General features: G+C 41.7%; 1 protein-coding gene across 1 annotated transcript in view; it reads left to right on the top strand.

Annotated features, from left to right (window-relative positions):
* The window catches only part of XYLT1 (xylosyltransferase 1), a 309,757-nt gene that overhangs the window by 199,282 nt on the left and 93,044 nt on the right, over positions 1-17,431 (top strand). The window contains exons 3-4 of the mRNA XM_077275109.1: positions 9,173-9,345; positions 10,652-10,854. Of these exons, the coding sequence (XP_077131224.1) occupies positions 9,173-9,345; positions 10,652-10,854 (376 nt within the window). The remainder of the gene's footprint in view (positions 1-9,172; positions 9,346-10,651; positions 10,855-17,431) is intronic.

Genomic DNA, 17,431 nt, shown 5'->3' with positions numbered 1-17,431 from the left:
TAGGCTCATAATTCCTTTCAGGAAGAATTTTCAGCAGGCTCCTTATCATCAGAGGCAGGATAGCAATCACAAGTAACACTTCTATACACAGCTGGTAACACAGGATCCACCAATGACAACAGGTGATGACCCTGCTCTTCCTCCCTTCCCAATGATCTTTTCATATGCTCATTAGATGATTTAATACAAAACAGTCAGTCTTTTTGGTCAGGGTCTGAGTCAGTCTTTCGGGTCAGGGGGGTCAGGGTCTGAGTCAGTCTTTTGGGTCAGGGGGTTAGTATCTGAGTCAGTCTTTTGGGTTAGATGGTCAGGGTCTGAGTCAGTCTTTTGGGTCAGGGGGGGTCAGGGTCTGAGTCAGTCTTTTGGGTCAGGAGGGGTCAAGGTCTGAGTCAGTCTATTGGCTTGGGGGGTCAGTATCTGAGTCAGTGTTTTGGGTCAGGATCTGAGTCAGTCTTTGTGGTCGGGGGATCAAGGTCTAAGTCAGTCTATTGGCTCAAGGGGGTCAGGGTCTGAGTCAGTCTTGGTGAGGGGTAAGGGTCTGAGTCAATCATTTGGGTCAGGGGGGTCAGTGTCTGAGTCAGTTTTTTGAGTCAGGAGGGTCAGGGTCTGAGTCAGTCTTTGGGTTAGGGGGGTCAGGATTTGAGTCAGTCTTTTGGGTCATGGGGGGTAGGGTCTGAGTCAGTCTTTTGAGTCAGGGGGGTCAGGGTCTGAGTCAGTCTTTTGGGTCAGGGGGGTCAGGGTCTGAGTCAGCCTTTTGGGTCACGGCGTCAAGGTCTGAGTCAGTGTTTTGGGTCATGGGGGTCAGGGTCTGAGCCAGTCTATTGGCTCAGGGGGGGTCAGGGTCTGAGTCAGTCTTTTGCTGCTAATGGAGATGTTGATTCCTTGAAGGAAAAGGAAGTTAGACACTAAAAAAAGCCACAGTGATTGATGTCAAAATTGCAAGATTTCTAATTTTCATTTTTAATGCATATTGAGATATGGGAAAAAAATCATTTCTACACTTAAAAAAAATTATATGTAACACAAAAAAAATTATTTTAAGCAGTGAGTCACTTTCTGATTATGCATGCCTTTTAAGTAGTAGAACATGTAGAGCTCTTAGAAATGCTCTATTGGACATTTGATCCTATACATGCAATAATATAAAATAAATAAACGGCGTATTAAATCATCAAACATCAGTGGATTAATTTGGTCCCTTTAACAGCAGATGAGGTTCTTATATATAAGTATAAGGTACAAATCCATAAAATGAAGGAGTCTCGTGTGCAGATGACCAGCTCACCTGAAACGACATTATTATATAAGAACAACCCTAGGAAACAAACATGAAAGTGGTGAAAATGGGTTAAAGCCTGAAATTCTTCTGTTTTGCTGAAGCAGTGGTAACCGTTTTAGATGGAGTCACACATCTTGTGTTCTGTACACCCCACGTTCTTTTTGACCGGCAGGTTGTCTATCAGTATGTACCGCATTAATACACTACAGTCCAGCAAAGTGTCCTTCATCATGAAGCGTAGTCAAGTCACCCAACTGAGTAATATGTTCTGTACTTTAGCCTCATGCTTGCAGTTCAGGATCAGGTCATTCGGAAATGTTGATGCCTCCATGAAATTATTGCTCAGATAAAGGTCAGTAAAAAGTGGTCGAAAGTGCAGTAAGACCTAAACTAGCATCCGAGACGTCCACCCCATTAACTGTCTACACGTTAGCAGAAAGCTAAAGACATCTAGGAGTTACTGCATCATATTATTGCACTTCGCTTGTGTATACGGTGCAAATTCTATGCAGTAACGATATTTTTTGCAAGTGGATTCATCTTTATGAATGTAATTGACTCACCTAAAAGTTGAGCCAGGTCGTCTCTTGGGAGGAGGCCACTGAAACAAATGCCAGACAAGCTCATCTGTTGGTTCTTCTTGTTTGGCCATCTCAATAGGTCACCAATTTTCTTTTTACATTTTCCTTGGATCGCTAACGCCCATCTTTTCCCATCAATTCTCTAAAGATGATGTTGATTAAATCAATACAAAGCTGGCCTCATACTTTATTGGCTAAACCCACCAATTATGGCAGCATTGGCCGAAAAATGTGTTGTGCATCAAGGGGTCTCCAGACGCCATCTACTGTCGCCCAACGTGCCTGATACTTTTTGTTTTTGAGGGTGATCAGCCACAAACAGAAGTTTTGTAACTTACTCTTCTGTCCCTATTGAGAACCCATGCATGCTCAGCTCAAGTTGGGTGTGTGTGGTGCTTAGAGGATTAGCTGGTAACCAAGAGACCCAACAACTATCTAAGGTGTATCAGCAGCTTAAAAGTGGCTTCCCCTTTAGTGATCTAGGTTCAGGTCCTGCATGGTTGGACCTTTATTTAAATTATTAATTAATTCTTACAGGGAAAATAATAAATCACTGTATTGGTGACCAAAATGCAGTTATGATCCCCAAAAATGTTGCTAAAATAAATAATTTTAATGATATAATTTTTAAAAAGAAAACTTTAAAAAGTTACAAGAGTTACAGTGAAAATAATAGAAAAAGGTGCTGAGTTCAAATGAAAACAGGGCCTATTTTGCCATGGAAAAAACACTAAATTGCGTCCAAACAATCATGAAAATTGTTCTAAACACAGTAAGGTGATACATTTGTGCAAATTAATTCAGTCTGTATAAAGGCTCAAAAAAATGTATGCCTAAAATGATGGTAAATAACCATTGTAAGGTGTAAGGAGTGAGGTATTAGTCATAGGATAGTAATGTGCATAGTGTTAGATGGATGATCTCCTTTCTAAGCTAGTGAATACTGTCCATACCTATGACTAAGTGTCACTAGATGAAGTATATTACCTATATGGCCGCGTGTTAATCTCCTGGCGTCCCTCACCCCGACGCGCGTTTCGCTGTTCTTCTTGGGGAGGCACAGGGAAAATAGCCTAACACGGCATCCTTGGGAGATAACAGCTGAATGCGATGGGTTACAGATCAGTGAGCCAGGTTTCCATCCTTGCCAACAATTAAATTTGAAAACTTTGAACATTTAAGACACATACTGGGCAACACATGGGATAGCCCCAAAGTCTCAGAGCAGTTGTTACTCACTTTCTCATCTACTGTGCTTGGCTCTGCTTCTCCTGTAGTAGTTCTTGTCGGATACCATAGTTAAGACGTACACACCTTGTTATTTCCCTCCTGCAAGCTTTATAAGGTCGGCTCAGGAAGTTACACGCTTGCTACAAAATTTGGAAAATCTGTGGCTCCTGCCCAACTCTCTTGGAGTCCGCAAACTTGGCTTTGTTACATCAAGGTGACTGCGAACTAGACTCTGCTGTTCCAGGGTGTTGTCCACACATTGGACTCTGTTGCTTTAAGGTCCTTGTTTACAAACTCGACTTTGCTGTTCCGAAGCGCTGTCTGTACACTATACTTTGCTATATTAAGTTCCTGTTTGCAAACTAGAACTGGTGTTCCTAAATGTCCACTCTCAGCTTGGTTGTGTCGAAATGCCTCTCTGCATACCCTGTTCTGCTGTCTCAAGGTGCAAGTCCACATACTGGTCTTATCTGTACCAAGGTGCCATTCAGCTCCACTGTTCCACATACTCTCCAGCTTATCCAGTTACGTGCTGTTCCATGTGCCATCCAGCATACTCAGCTCCATTGTTGACCGCTGTTCCACATGCTCTCCAGCATCTTTAAGGTCTGCTGTATCTCAGCCCGAGCCTGCTCATCCAGACCTACAGCGTAGCGAATTCACTTCACCAGGTGAAACAGCAGCCCCCAAAATGGTCACTTATGTGTCTTTTATTAAACCCAACCCAAAATGTGGACCTTTGGTATGTCTTTCATTTAAAGTGTCTGTGTTCATGAGGTCTGATGAGATTAAGAAATGCATTGCCCGGGCATCTGACACCGAACCAATGTGACACTGCTTCTAGAAAAAAATGCAGAATTTTTTATTTTAATCTCATCTTACCCCTTTAAGTGGGTATTGATTTCCATTATATCCATTAGAAATATCACACTATATCTATTGCACTAATGCATTGTAGGGATGACAGTCCAGGTCTCACTGTAAATAGCACATGGCAGGAACTCTGACCCGGTGACCACACAATCTAATTTACCGTACTCGCCTGATGAAGACATTGACATTCAATCCCCAGTTCCAGAGTAGTTGCATTGCAGAAAACGGTCTACGTGTCATACTCAAACATGGGGACAACACTCCAAGATGTAACATAACATATTCATATTATCAAAAAATTATTATTTTTTTAACTACCGTTAATTTTATTATTTTTCAACAATTTTATGACATCATACATATACTCAACGTAATTCACATTTATATACAATAAATGGTTATTTGCAGCAAATTTTGCAAAAACGTGACTTGTATAAATTATTAGTTGTAATTATTGTTTTAAGCTGTGTAGAAGTTTTTTCCCCAGTTCCAGAGGTGGCTCTATATAACATACTGTAACCGATGAAGGAGTCAACCCAACTTCGAAACGCGTTGTATGAACGAGTCATGGATCAAGAGAACATACACTCTTGTCTTCACTCTGTGGCAGCGCCCGAGAATCACTGCTTTTTTTCCTGTATGGTTTGAATACAATTTCAATATTAGGCAAGTGATACATAAAGGTCATGAGGACCATAAACAGGACGATTAGAACGGAGACATGAGCTATGGGTCTTCCTACAGAAGAATGACACATCCTCCAGCAAGTTTATCATGATGTATGGAGAAAGATGTGATTCCAGACCATGGTTGTGACCCAGGGCATGAAACCAAACACAAATCAATGAAATGTTGAACGTCAACTGACTATATCATTACGATGATTGCTACTGCGGATACACAATGGGAAAGTTTTTCATAGATACATGTGTAGAAAGGGTGAAAGTTTGTGCACTCTGGAATTTCGGGCTCATGTGGTCATATAACGATTTGTTTTTCTTAAAAAATTGAGTTAATTGTAGTAAAATTATGTGGACACCCAACCTTCGTGTCTAGTACCAGAGGAATTTTCCTTTGATTCCTGTACATTTAGGATTCTATATTACATCCTTAGGACAGGCCGTATATTTGTGATAGCAGCGGCCTCACTTTTGGCACCTTTGCCGATCTGCAGAATGAAGGGGCAGCGGTGATTACTCATTTATTAGCTGACACAGATATTACTATAGTGGTGTAGCTGTCTCTTGTACTGCCTGTGTCTGGTACTGAACCTGTGTATTTGGTCATCAGTTCCAGAAAGAACCACGCAAACGCAGACGTAGATGTATTCAGTTCTGTAGTAAAGGAGCAGTGGTACTCCATTAACAACAGTGTTCTTCGTTCTGCTGATTTCCATGTTGTAAATTGTAGCCCCCACTACTGAACAATACCCGTGCAATCTGGCATTGTTCACTGTGACTTAGTAATGGTGCATTAAAGGGGTTATCCGGTCGAAACCGATAAGTCTGCAGTCACTCTATGTGACTGGAGACTTATGAGTCTCCCCAGCTCACGCAGTGTGCCCTACAGGAATTTGCCGGTTTCGGACCTGGCAATGGAGGGTATGTATAAGTTATATATGCCACCGGACAGTAGTTGCGGACTCGCTCTCCATACTCTTATATTGAGCAGAGGCTGCGCCCCGACCAGTGATGCGGACGGCCAGTGGGTATATCCAACTAGAGGGCGCGGCCTTGCTTCATGCAAGTGTATGGAGATTGAGGCCACGCTCACTGGCCGGAGGTGTGTATAGTGCATACATACCTTCCGTTCATGGGTCTGAAACTGGCAAATCCCCGCAGCGCACAGTGACTTCTCGATTTTCACCGGACAACCCTTTTAAAATTGGCCGATCTTGGCTCACTACCAAGTTCTGACCAACAACTTACACATCAATCGGCACTCATTTACTGGCCTCATTTACTGGCCTGATTACTAACGATTGTTAATATGATCGTTTTGTCCCCATGCAGGATCTATATTATCGGCAGCACATGACCTGTTTACACAATATTATCACCCATTGAATGAGCCTTTATTCTCATTCGATATCTGATTGCCATCATGTTTACAGAGGCCGATAATCAGAACAAAAAAGTTTATTATGAACTCTCATTTATCAATTCTTCCTGTCTTAAAGGGAACCTGTCAGATGATTCATGCAGCCCAAACTGCCGCATGAGTCAGAGCCTGGCAGCACATTGGCAGCCAGGTATATTTGTCTGTGAAATACTCCTGCATTTCAGATAACATGTACTGTAGAAGTCTGACCTGAGACCATACCCAGAGAAAAGACTACTCTAGAGTAAACTGGAAAAGACAGCAACAATTGCATGCGTGAAATGTAGGATTGCTGCCTGTTTTAATGCAGATTCGCCAAAGATTTCATCCATACTACACTAAAGGGGAGGAGAGGTGATAACCACAATGAAATTTTGCAACAGACATGCTGCAAATTTGTCAGTATGCACTGTGGGTCAGTTTCCACATAGAAAAGGTCTGCAGTTTAATCTGCAGTTTTACCAATGAAAATCAATAGCACCCTTTAAATAAGCACTCTTACTCCCATCAAAATGTTCATCCTATTAATGCATTGCAATCATCATATTACTGCATACAGCACTGTGTACTTACAATTGCTCATTTTGCCTTTCTACCCAGCTAATTCTTCTCTAGTCTCTGCTCTATCTAAAAAGTGGAAGTCTGTTTTCCTTCGCATGATTCATCACCCCTTCAATTCCTGACCCAACTGCTCCTTTTCTCCCCCTGCCAGGGACTTTTGCAGCGACTCATGACTTATACAGGCCATAATATATATATAAAATACAGGTCTAAATTAACCTCTACATAGGGCTTAGAAGGATTCAGCTAGTCGGTTTTTAATCACGTAATGTCTTAGAAAAGAGAAGAATTATCTGGGTAGAAAGGTAAAATGAGCAATTGTAAGTACATAGTACTATATAATATGATGACTACAATATTTTAAGAGGATAAAAACTTTGATGGGAGGGCTTCTTGAAGTTGCTTGATAACTGTTATTATTGAATCAATACATAAGTTCCATCATTTTTTTGCGAATGGTCTTCTTTAATTACAAATTCACATATTGCCCAAATTTTTGATGCTACATGCTGTATCTGCACATCAGCTCCTACTAAGTCAGAGCAAGACTCGATGGCTTTTTTAATAACTTCTCCTGTATCCTTCTCGTGGCCACTGAGTGATGGTGATAAGGTTAAACATACACCAGACTTAAAGCTTCCAGAGACAGGAGAGTGAAAGGAACGATCAATACCTCTCCCTCCGGCCGCAGCTCAACACCCGATGATTCATTGTCTTCTCACCTTCTGGGGTCTCGTCCTATCGATATTCTACCCTTTTGGTTCCATGATTGAGCTCATGTGCTTGCCACAGGTCACATTCATCTCTTTGTGCCAATCTTTAGAAAAATGATATATAGCTTCATCTTAGAAACTTAACATACAGCTCCATGATATTCATGTTTAGTGTTTACAGGTGCGATGCAAAATGTTACCATAATTTCTCGTCTCCGCGTAGAACAACGTTGCCACCATCAGCTCCGAGCATTTTTCAATCAAGGACAGTAAGAATGATAGAAATTATGGGGGCCTGTTACTTCCATAAATCCGCACAATTTCTCAGGTGTACATATTAAAGAATAACACGAGTATCATGATTGTAAGGAAAGCGGAGCTATTCTCTGACTTGCAGGTGGTGTACATTATAGATGTGAAAGTTGCCCATAACTTATGTATGAAAGTGCCGCTGTCATCGGCTACACCAGGTGCTGCTTAATTCAGGAAGAACGCAACTTTATCCAACCCGTTAGAATACTTCTAGATCGCTTTTCTTTAAAGAGGAAATTTACTTTTAATATAACATGGTGGTGAGATCCCTGAGCTGGGACATCTCTGGTAGAAGATTGTCTCCCGAAAGCACTAAAGGATCAGGAACTCAAAATTCCAGAACCTGACCTACAACATCTGGGAGGAGTTTGGAAGCTTTTAGGGGTACAACTCACACTCCTCACTTTGAAGGGTGCACAGCAATTGTCCAGGATCAGTGCTATACAGAGAGGAACTGGGAAGGTTTTGCGGTGCTAAACTCTTGACACAGCTCCTTCAATTTAAGGAGTGTGAAGGATGCCCCGACATCGAAGGGACCCCATACTAGTCACAATTTATGGCATATTTTAGGAATATCCCATAACATTGTGTGATCGGAATATCCCGAAGTCATTGAGTACAATAGCTCCTTTGGACTCATCCCCATTAAAGGGAATCTGTCACCAGGTTTTTGCTACCTCATCTGAGAGCATCATAATGTAGGGCAAAAGACCCTGTTTCCCGTGATGTATCACTTAATTTATTGGGTGCAGCAATTGGGATGTAGAGTTTTTAGATGTAACGTGTAGCAGAGCTTAGAAAGCTAACCCCGCCCACACCACTGATTGGCAGCTTTCTATGTTCATTGTATGTTGACAGTAGCAGAGCTCAGAAAGCTAACCCCGCCCACACCACTGATTGGCAGATTTCTATGTACATTGTATGTTGACAGTAGCAGAGCTCAGAAAGCTAACCCCGCCCACACCACTGATTGGCAGATTTCTATGTACATTGTATGTTGACAGTAGCAGAGCTCAGAAAGCTAACCCCACCCACACCACTGATTGGCTGCTTTCTATGTATATTGTATGTTGACAGTAAGCTGCTAATCAGTGCTGGAGGCCGTGGAGCTCTGGTGTGGAGGAATAACACTTGGAGCCCATGCCCAAGCATCGATGGCATCACTGTCCCCGCTTTTGTACTGATTGAACATGAAGAGGAAGTCAGAGATCAGCTGCTGCCAGGACTTCCCCTTCATGTTCAATTCTTACGAAGGCGGGGACAGTGATGCCATCGATAATTGTGCGTTCTGGTATTAGATATATTCTGCAGCCTGTAGGACCAGCGAGGTTTGCCCTTTTAGTGGGTACCCCAGTTCGTACAGATACCGCAGAAATTATTGAAACTGTTGTACAATTCTGCTTTGAGCAAAGGAGTAGTGAAGATAAGCTTCTATGACCGATTCCATTCTCTGAAAATATAGCAATGTTTGTCGATGAAACAATTCAGCTATTTCATATTTGTCCTTTTTTTTTGTCCCTCAGGAAAGGCCAACAACAATGTCCAGTGGGATGAGGACTCCATGGAATATATCGCCGCCAATCCAGTGAGGATAGCCTTTGTTTTGGTTGTTCACGGGAGAGCCTCTCGACAACTCCAGAGGATGTTCAAGGCAATTTATCACAAAGACCATTACTACTATATTCATTGTGACAAGGTACGGATCTAAAGCTTGTCCTTGTCACTCACCACAGGCCAACGGAGTTTTTCTAATAAGTATTAGCGGCTTATAAACACATACATAACGTTAAGAAAGAGACTATCCCATGGGAAAATCGATCTCTGTGGTCTTGTCCATCTATTCTTTATCATCTTAGTCGTGTAGTTGTCAGCACAACCATTTTTGTAGAGCCTCAAAGACTAATAAAGAATGCATTGTCCTGAATTTTTGGGGATGGTCCTAATTTTTTGGTTGAAGTCCCGACCAATGTAAGGCTGTTTCGGGATGCGAAGGGATGGGGTTTAATTCAAACTTTCAATAGTGGGTGGCGCTATTCTGTACAGTATGTGGGTGCTACTGGGTAGGACTGGGGGCGAGATTCTTCCCATGCAAAAGGCATGAGTCCCATCAGAGAAACAACCCCCCATCTGTGCCGACCATCATGTCCTGTTAAGTGACGATTTAGTTGTTGGACTATTTTTTTTTTATTATAATTTTTAATTAAATACATTTTTCAATTTTTACAGAAAAGAAAAAAAAATTGACATTTGAATTTTTCACTATCATTTACAGATTGTCGACCAATTTTATTCATTCGGATAACAATTTTCAAGTATATAAAGAGTAAAAGCTCAGGAACAAACGAACACATAGACCCAGACAAAAGGAAAAAGGGGGAGTTGTCGGATAGTTTTAAATAATAGATCACCTTTAAGTATCCAGCTGCTTATATTCACCAACATTTGTACCCCAAATTCAAGATATTTAAAGGGATATTAAATGGTGTACTATCTACAGGATTCTTGGTTACATTTTATAATGTGAGTGGAGGGTAGGCAGGCTTTAACCGCTGAGTCTCATTTATGCTCATTTATCATTTATTTATTAAAACGGAGTGGCAGTGCACTTGCGCAATCATCGCTTCATTCTTTCCCTGGAGAAAGCAGAGTGCACCGCTCTGGCTGTCCCATAGAGAATGAATGAAGCGACTGAGAAGCATTTGCACTGCTGTGCCATTCTAATGGGGATAGAAGTGACCATTACCAGTTATCAATGGGGAACCAAGTGGGTGAAACCCTCAACCCCCCAATCCAAAATTTCTCTCTTGTGGGTACATGATCATTCCTTCCCAGCCACAATACCCCTTCCCCAACCAGAATAACCAGTAAACTGTTGCATACTGCTTCTTTGACAGTCTGGTTGTAGCTCTTCTTGTATTTTTAGGAGCCTGTCTTCATAGAAATTAATATAAATCACAATTATATTGTACTTATAATTATTTTCACCCTTTTTTTCTGTACAGAGATCTAATTATCTACACAGACAAGTAACCCAGTTTGCCAGTCAGTATCCCAATGTCCGTGTCACATCATGGAGAATGGCTACGATATGGGGAGGGGCAAGTCTGTTATCCACGTACCTGCAAAGCATGAGGGATCTGCTGGACATGTCAGACTGGTCGTGGGACTTTTTCATCAATCTGAGTGCAGCTGATTATCCAGTCAGGTACAGTCTTTCCTTTTGCTACATTATAAATATCAGTCAGAGGCGAAGTTCCCACGGTGCAGAAATGAAGTTCCCACGGTGCAAAAATGAAGTTCCCACGGTGCAAAAGCATAACGGATGTTCTGCTGCACATTGCGGCACAATGATTGACTATCCTGTGGATCTATAATCTTTTGTTTAAGCTCTCATGTTTGAGTCCACTGTGAAATATACTAAATGTTAATATTTTTCATTATTTAGGACTTCATGTTAATATTTTTCATTATTTAGGACTTCACTGGCTCAATGCAACCCTTCAGTCCATATGGTTCTGGGTTTTGTCATGCCTTGACCTTCCTTTATTTTTTATGATTTATAACCTGGATCCTGAGGCTTGTGCCCATATGTATTTATCTATATATTTATTGATATGGGTGCAAGCCTCATGATCCAGTTTTGAAATACTTACTTGATCAGTCCAAAAAAATAAAGGGAGACTAAAGCTTGAAAAAAAAAAACGTGAGCTGGAACATTGGGCCAATAAAGTCCTTATTGTTTACAATTTGAAATTTTGAAGTTTTTCTTTGTAGATGTAGAGTATATATACAGTATAATATATGTATAATGTGCAAAAGTCTTAGACACATGGTCACACTAAATAGTTATTTGATTTAAATTGCTTTTTTTGTCTATTCACTTTGTGTTTTGTTAAAGGTAGTGTGTCAACAGGTTTTTGCTATTTAATCTTAGTGCAGCATAATATAGAGCAAGAGACCCTGATTCCAGCGATGTATGAATTATTAAAGGGATTGCCCCATGAACAAAAGTTAATTTTAATCAATCGATTTTGGAATAATAATAATTTCCACAATTGGATGTGCATAAATAAAATGTTCCTGTGCTGAGATAATCTTATAAATGTGTCCCTGCTGTGTACTGTGTACTGGCTGTGTCTGACCGTACAGGAACATGGTCTGATCATACCACATCTCCTGGGCAGGGGAGGAAGCAAAAGAGTATACAGACAGGACAGCACAGGATCGTAGTTTATTTTTTTGAGGAGGTAAAACATTTTGCTGCCAGTTTTTAAACAATGTTGCACTTCAAAGAAAGAATCATTTGTGATTCTATGCTGTAATGTCTGTATACTCTCTTTTGCTTCCTCCCCTGCCCAGGAGCTGTGGTATGATCAGTCTATGTTCCTGTACAGTCAGACACGGCCATTACACAGTAGACAGCAGAGACACATTTATAAGATTATCTCAGCGCAGGAACATTTTATTTAAACACATTCAATTGTGGAAATTATTATTATTACAAGATCTATTGATTAAAATGAACTTTTGTTCGTGGGAAAGCTTTGTTATAGTTTCAATACAATCAGTGTTTTATCAGCAGGAGATTATCACTGCCGGACTGGGTCTCTTGTCAAAGTCAGTCAGGCTAATGTGTATAATCCCGCCCCCACCTCTGATTGGTAGCTTTCTGCTTATGCACAGTGTACACAGAAATCTGAGGTGTGTGCGGGGTTATACACAACTCAGCACCTGACCACTGCTACTACTCCAGCAGAGAAAACTGGGATTCTTGAAAACTACACCAAGCAGCCCAGCAAGTGACACATTTCTGGAATCAGGCTCTCTGTCCCTACATTATAGTGCTTTTATATTACATAGCAAAATCCTGCTGATAAATTCCCTTTAATTGATAAAAATAAACTTTTAACATTTCTAGTGTTGAAAGTATTCTTACTTTGCAGATTTTTTTACACCTGCCTAAAACTTTTGCACAGTACTGTATTTACATTATATAAAATATATATACTATAGCTTGTATTGTATCATAGTATACAAGATGAGCTGCTTTTGAGTTTAGTCTAGACTATATTCTCAGCTATGTAAAGAATTAGTCATGTCCAGTTTTCAGCATCTACATGTGAAGGCGATCGTACCTGTTCGTGGGCAGAGAGCAGAAACTTGTGAGAATTCCAATGGCAAAGTATAGAAGAAAGTAGTACGAGTGTTCATTATAGAATGGATGGGCCTTTGTGATAATAACTGGAGATGACGTCCTCCTTGATGTAGAGGAAGTGACAGCCATAGCCAACCATCCATTACTCATCATCATAAATCAGTGAGATCTCTCTTCTGTCAGACCCTCTGTGCTCCAGGGGGCTTAGTGGTTTTTACTATTTTCCAGTACATAAATGGCTGAGGTTAAAATTAAAGCCTTAGTTCTTTTTGAGTTTCTAATTATTGTCATTATTTGGTAAGAGCCGACTTTTAATTTTAAGCTGAGCTGCATGGGAAACTTCAACCGCAAGAATCTTTTTTTTTTTAACTCCCAACCCAAATATTTTGTCAAATGGATTCAAATACATTTTAATGTAAGGCATCAATACATGGTCTTCTCATCACTACTTTTTTGCTACCTCGTGTGAGAGCATCATGATGTAGGGGCAGAGATCCTGATTCTAGTGATGTATCACTTACTTGGCTGCTTGCTGCAGTTTTGATGAAAACTGTCGTATCTACTGCAGATCTAGCATAAATGTTGAGCTCTGTATAATCCAGCCCACACCACTGATTGGCAGCTTTCTGTGTACACTGTGCATAGGCAGAAAGAAGCCAGTCCCTGTGGGAATGGATAGTGACCACCTGGCATTGTAGCTTGTCTTCCATCTTTTTCCATTTTTTTCAACCTTAGTATTGGGCTCTGAAATGCCCTTTGCATGTGGGCCACCACTCCATGCCTTGTCTACGGGACTACTGGAGATTGTTGAATGCTGCATTCACTGTCCTACGGAGCAGCGGTGTGGATGCGTGGTAACCTCCACATTGTAACGGGACAAGGAAATTAAAAGTCCTAATGAGTAATTACTTGTTTGTAAGAAATGTCCTGTTTGGACAATCGCTCTCGAGAAGGCCACATGTTGACTAGCTTACCGGTAGGGAAACGCGATGCTGGTACTGCCATTTCTGAACCCTTCCACTGTACCCATATAGAAAGAACAATGCTCCTACCATCTAGAACTTACCAGAAGTTAACCAACCCACAAACGCTTTCATCTTTTTCTTAAAAGGTCCAAAACCTTTCTATAAATATGGACCTCGGCACCTATTGTGGATGGAGATCTGAATTCATGAGATCTTAACATGTGAACCCAACCTAAGCTGCTAGACTTTAATTCATTGAATAGTTAATGATAGTCTTGGATCAATTATTGTCAGTAGCCTACAAAGGAGTCCACTGGCCAAATTCATAAATGTCAGCAAGAAGGATAGTGCCATAATCAGTTTGAGAACAGTCGACTCTTGGATCCTTTGAGATGACCGTCTTACCTTAATTTTATAGAATTCATTGATACTGAAGGAAACTAGTTTGATATTTTCCGCCATGTTGAATTTTCCTTGCTTAAGGCATGAGCTGCTGTGACTAAAGCTCACACCACAGGCGGTGGAGATAACGTTTGTATACTGAGCAATCTGCGCAGAGTATAGAAAGCTGTGACACAGTACGTCTGTAGTCACTGTCTTAAGGTGTTGCCTAGAGCACTTCATATATTCAAAGCTGTCCCAATAGACTGAGTCTGGAAGATTAGAACAGTAAGACATCTTTTGACATTTGTAGAGTAGATATATACAGTATATTAGATATAAAAATAGACTATATAGGCATAGGTATTGGGACACGTATACATTATACCTGGGAGCTTTTATGTCTACATACATAGCCATTAATACAGAGTTGGTTCCTCTATTATAGCTATAGAACTTCCACTCTTCTGAGAAGACTTTCTACGAGATTTTGGAGATTGTCTGTGGGAATTTTTGCCCGTTCTTCTCGAAGAGCATTTGTGAGGTCAGACATTGGTGTCCCATGAGAGGGCCTGGCTTGTAATCTCCATTCTAGTTCATCCCCAAGATGTTCAATGGGGTTGAGGACAGGAATCTGTGCATCAGTCAAGTTCTTCCTCACCAACTCCACCCATCCTGCATTTTTAGACCTGGTTTTGTGCACTGGTGTACAGTCGTGGGGAACAGAAAAGACTTTTCCTCAAACTGATCCCACAAAGGTAAAGGCGTACAATTGGCCAAAATGTCTTGTATGCTGAAACATTAGGAATTCTTTTCACTGGAACCAAGGGGCATAGACCAACCCTTGAAAAACAACCTCTTAGCAATATCACTCCTCCACCAAACTTTACAGTTGGCACAATGCAGTCAGGCAGGTGACGTTCCCCTGGGATTTACCACACCCTGGCCTATCCATCAGATGCCAGATAGAGAACCAGTGATTTGTCACGTTTTGCCACTGCTGGAGAGCACAGTGGGGAGTACTTTACTCCACTCCATCCGTCACTTGACATTCTGCTTGGTGATGTAAGACTTGCATGCAACTGCTCGGCCTTGAACCTCTTGCTGCAGTTTTTGTGCTGATGTTAAAGAAGTTATCCACCACTTGGGCAACTTCTTCTGATACTCCTCAGTTGGCTACCATAAAATAATAAAGTTTATACTCACCTCCCGTGCTGGTGCTGTGCCCGTGGTGTCTGCACTCTCTCTCTCTCGGGGCTCACGTGTGGTTGTTGTGACACGTGGCACCCAATCAGAGCTGGCGCTACTGTCCCCACCTTCGGACATATCGAACATGAAGAGGAATTCCTGGCTTTTGCTGATCTCTGACTTCATCTTCCTGCTCAGTTCGACAATAGGCGGGAACAGTGACGCCAGCACTGATTGGGCACCGGCGTCACATGTCACAACAACGGCACCGCGAGCCCCAGGAGAGTGAGTACCAACACCGCGGGAACATCGCCGGCTCAGGAGGTGAGTACAGGCTTTATTATATTATCGGCGCAAAACATTTTGATCAAGAAGGGGTTATCCTAGTTGTGGGCAACCCTTTTAATGCCAGAGGAGGTTCAGACTCCGCAGTTATGGAGACAGCAGAGAATTGGTTACTTTTATGCCCTCTGCTCCTCGTGATCCTGCTCTGTAACTTTTCTTGGTTGCTGTTCTGTTCGTAGGGATGAAATTTCATGGACTATCTTGTAACTCCGGTGGTTCCTGTTACAGAATCGCGCTTGTATCATTAAGTTCTTTCGAAATGTTAGTAAAGGTAGAAGGCATGATGAGAAGATGGGTTTTAAACGCCTCTTGCCATGTGACTGAATTAAACACGTGAATTGAATGATTAAGAGATGAGTCCTGATACTTTTCTCCATATAGTGTTATATTTCTAATCCTTTACTTATGAGATCTGCATTTTTTTAGTATTTACATAATTGTCTAATATTAAAAGACTGGCCCCACCATTTAATTGAGCAGCATCATGTACAAGCTTTAGAAAGGCAGCGCCATCTAAACTGCCGATAATCCCGGACTAAGCACACGCTGGTGATTACCACTGTACTGACATCCATTCAGCCCGCCTGAGCGAATACACATGTAATCTCCCCCAGATGTTCTACATGAGATGCTTGCAACTTGTAGATCTGCAATACTGTAATTCTCGCATGTTAACGGCTGTGGCTAATTAATCAAACATGAAAACACACGCTAACGGGTGACGAAAGATAGATTCACATGGATGAACAGATCTATTGTCTAGTGATACCTTGCTCCTCACGTCGGATCTGCTGCCTGAAATGGAGCATATAAAGAATAGAAAGTAGGTCAACCACTATTTTTATATCGTATAACTGTGTGTTTGTTTTTTCACTGTTTGGATAAGTCTCGGCATTTTAGCATTGTGTTAGGGATGTTCTCTGTACAGCACATCTCCAGCACATTCATAGAAAATGCCGGGGGACTTTTATTGCGTCTGTTTGTATAGGAACAATCTAATCAGACTTACAGATTGTACAGAATGTCACGGTTCCACCCCTCAGGGTGTCTAGGATACAGTTACTGAAAGCTCAGCCGTCCAATCCGGTACAGGGGCGTGCTGAAGCTGTCAGTACTTTGATGGACAGCATGGACATCCAATCTGGTACAGGGGCGTGCTGAGCTGTCAGTGTGTTTATTGACAGCTTGACTATCCAATCTGTGACTGGGAGGTGCTGGCTGTCTCCAGGTGTTCACTATCCCGGGTAATTGCATGCCTACGTAACTGAACAGCTTCTCCCAGACCTCTGCCAGACGTACATTCAGCCTGTGAGGTTTGTGCTGTGCTTTCCTGTGCCTTGAGTTCTATATGCTTGATCTATTGCCTGACCTTGGACTTCGTTCTGACCATCCTCCTGTTTAACCCCTTCAGCTCTGATCCGTTTTCCTCCCGGTACTCTGACCTCGGAACGTTAGCTGACTACGCTTTTGTCTCTTCCTTCTGTTTACGATGTACCCTCTTGGCTTCTGACCTTGGACTCCTTGACCACTCTGACTCACGGCTTGGCCATTAAAAGTGACTAGCGTCACACAGAATAAGGAAAGCATGGCCAACACTTGTCCAGGCACCAAGATCTCCTCTACCTAACACTGAGTGAGTCCAGCCAAGAAGTGGTAAAAGATGCAACCACCACCATCTTCAGTGCCATGGATGAGTAGACCACTGTTGTTAATCATTTGCAAAGCTCAATGCATGGTCAGCCAGGGGC

The sequence above is a fragment of the Ranitomeya variabilis genome, chromosome 7 (assembly GCF_051348905.1).
Source record: "Ranitomeya variabilis isolate aRanVar5 chromosome 7, aRanVar5.hap1, whole genome shotgun sequence".
In the NCBI taxonomy this organism is placed as follows: domain Eukaryota; kingdom Metazoa; phylum Chordata; class Amphibia; order Anura; family Dendrobatidae; genus Ranitomeya; species Ranitomeya variabilis.
This window is presented reverse-complemented; position numbering and strand designations above follow the sequence as displayed.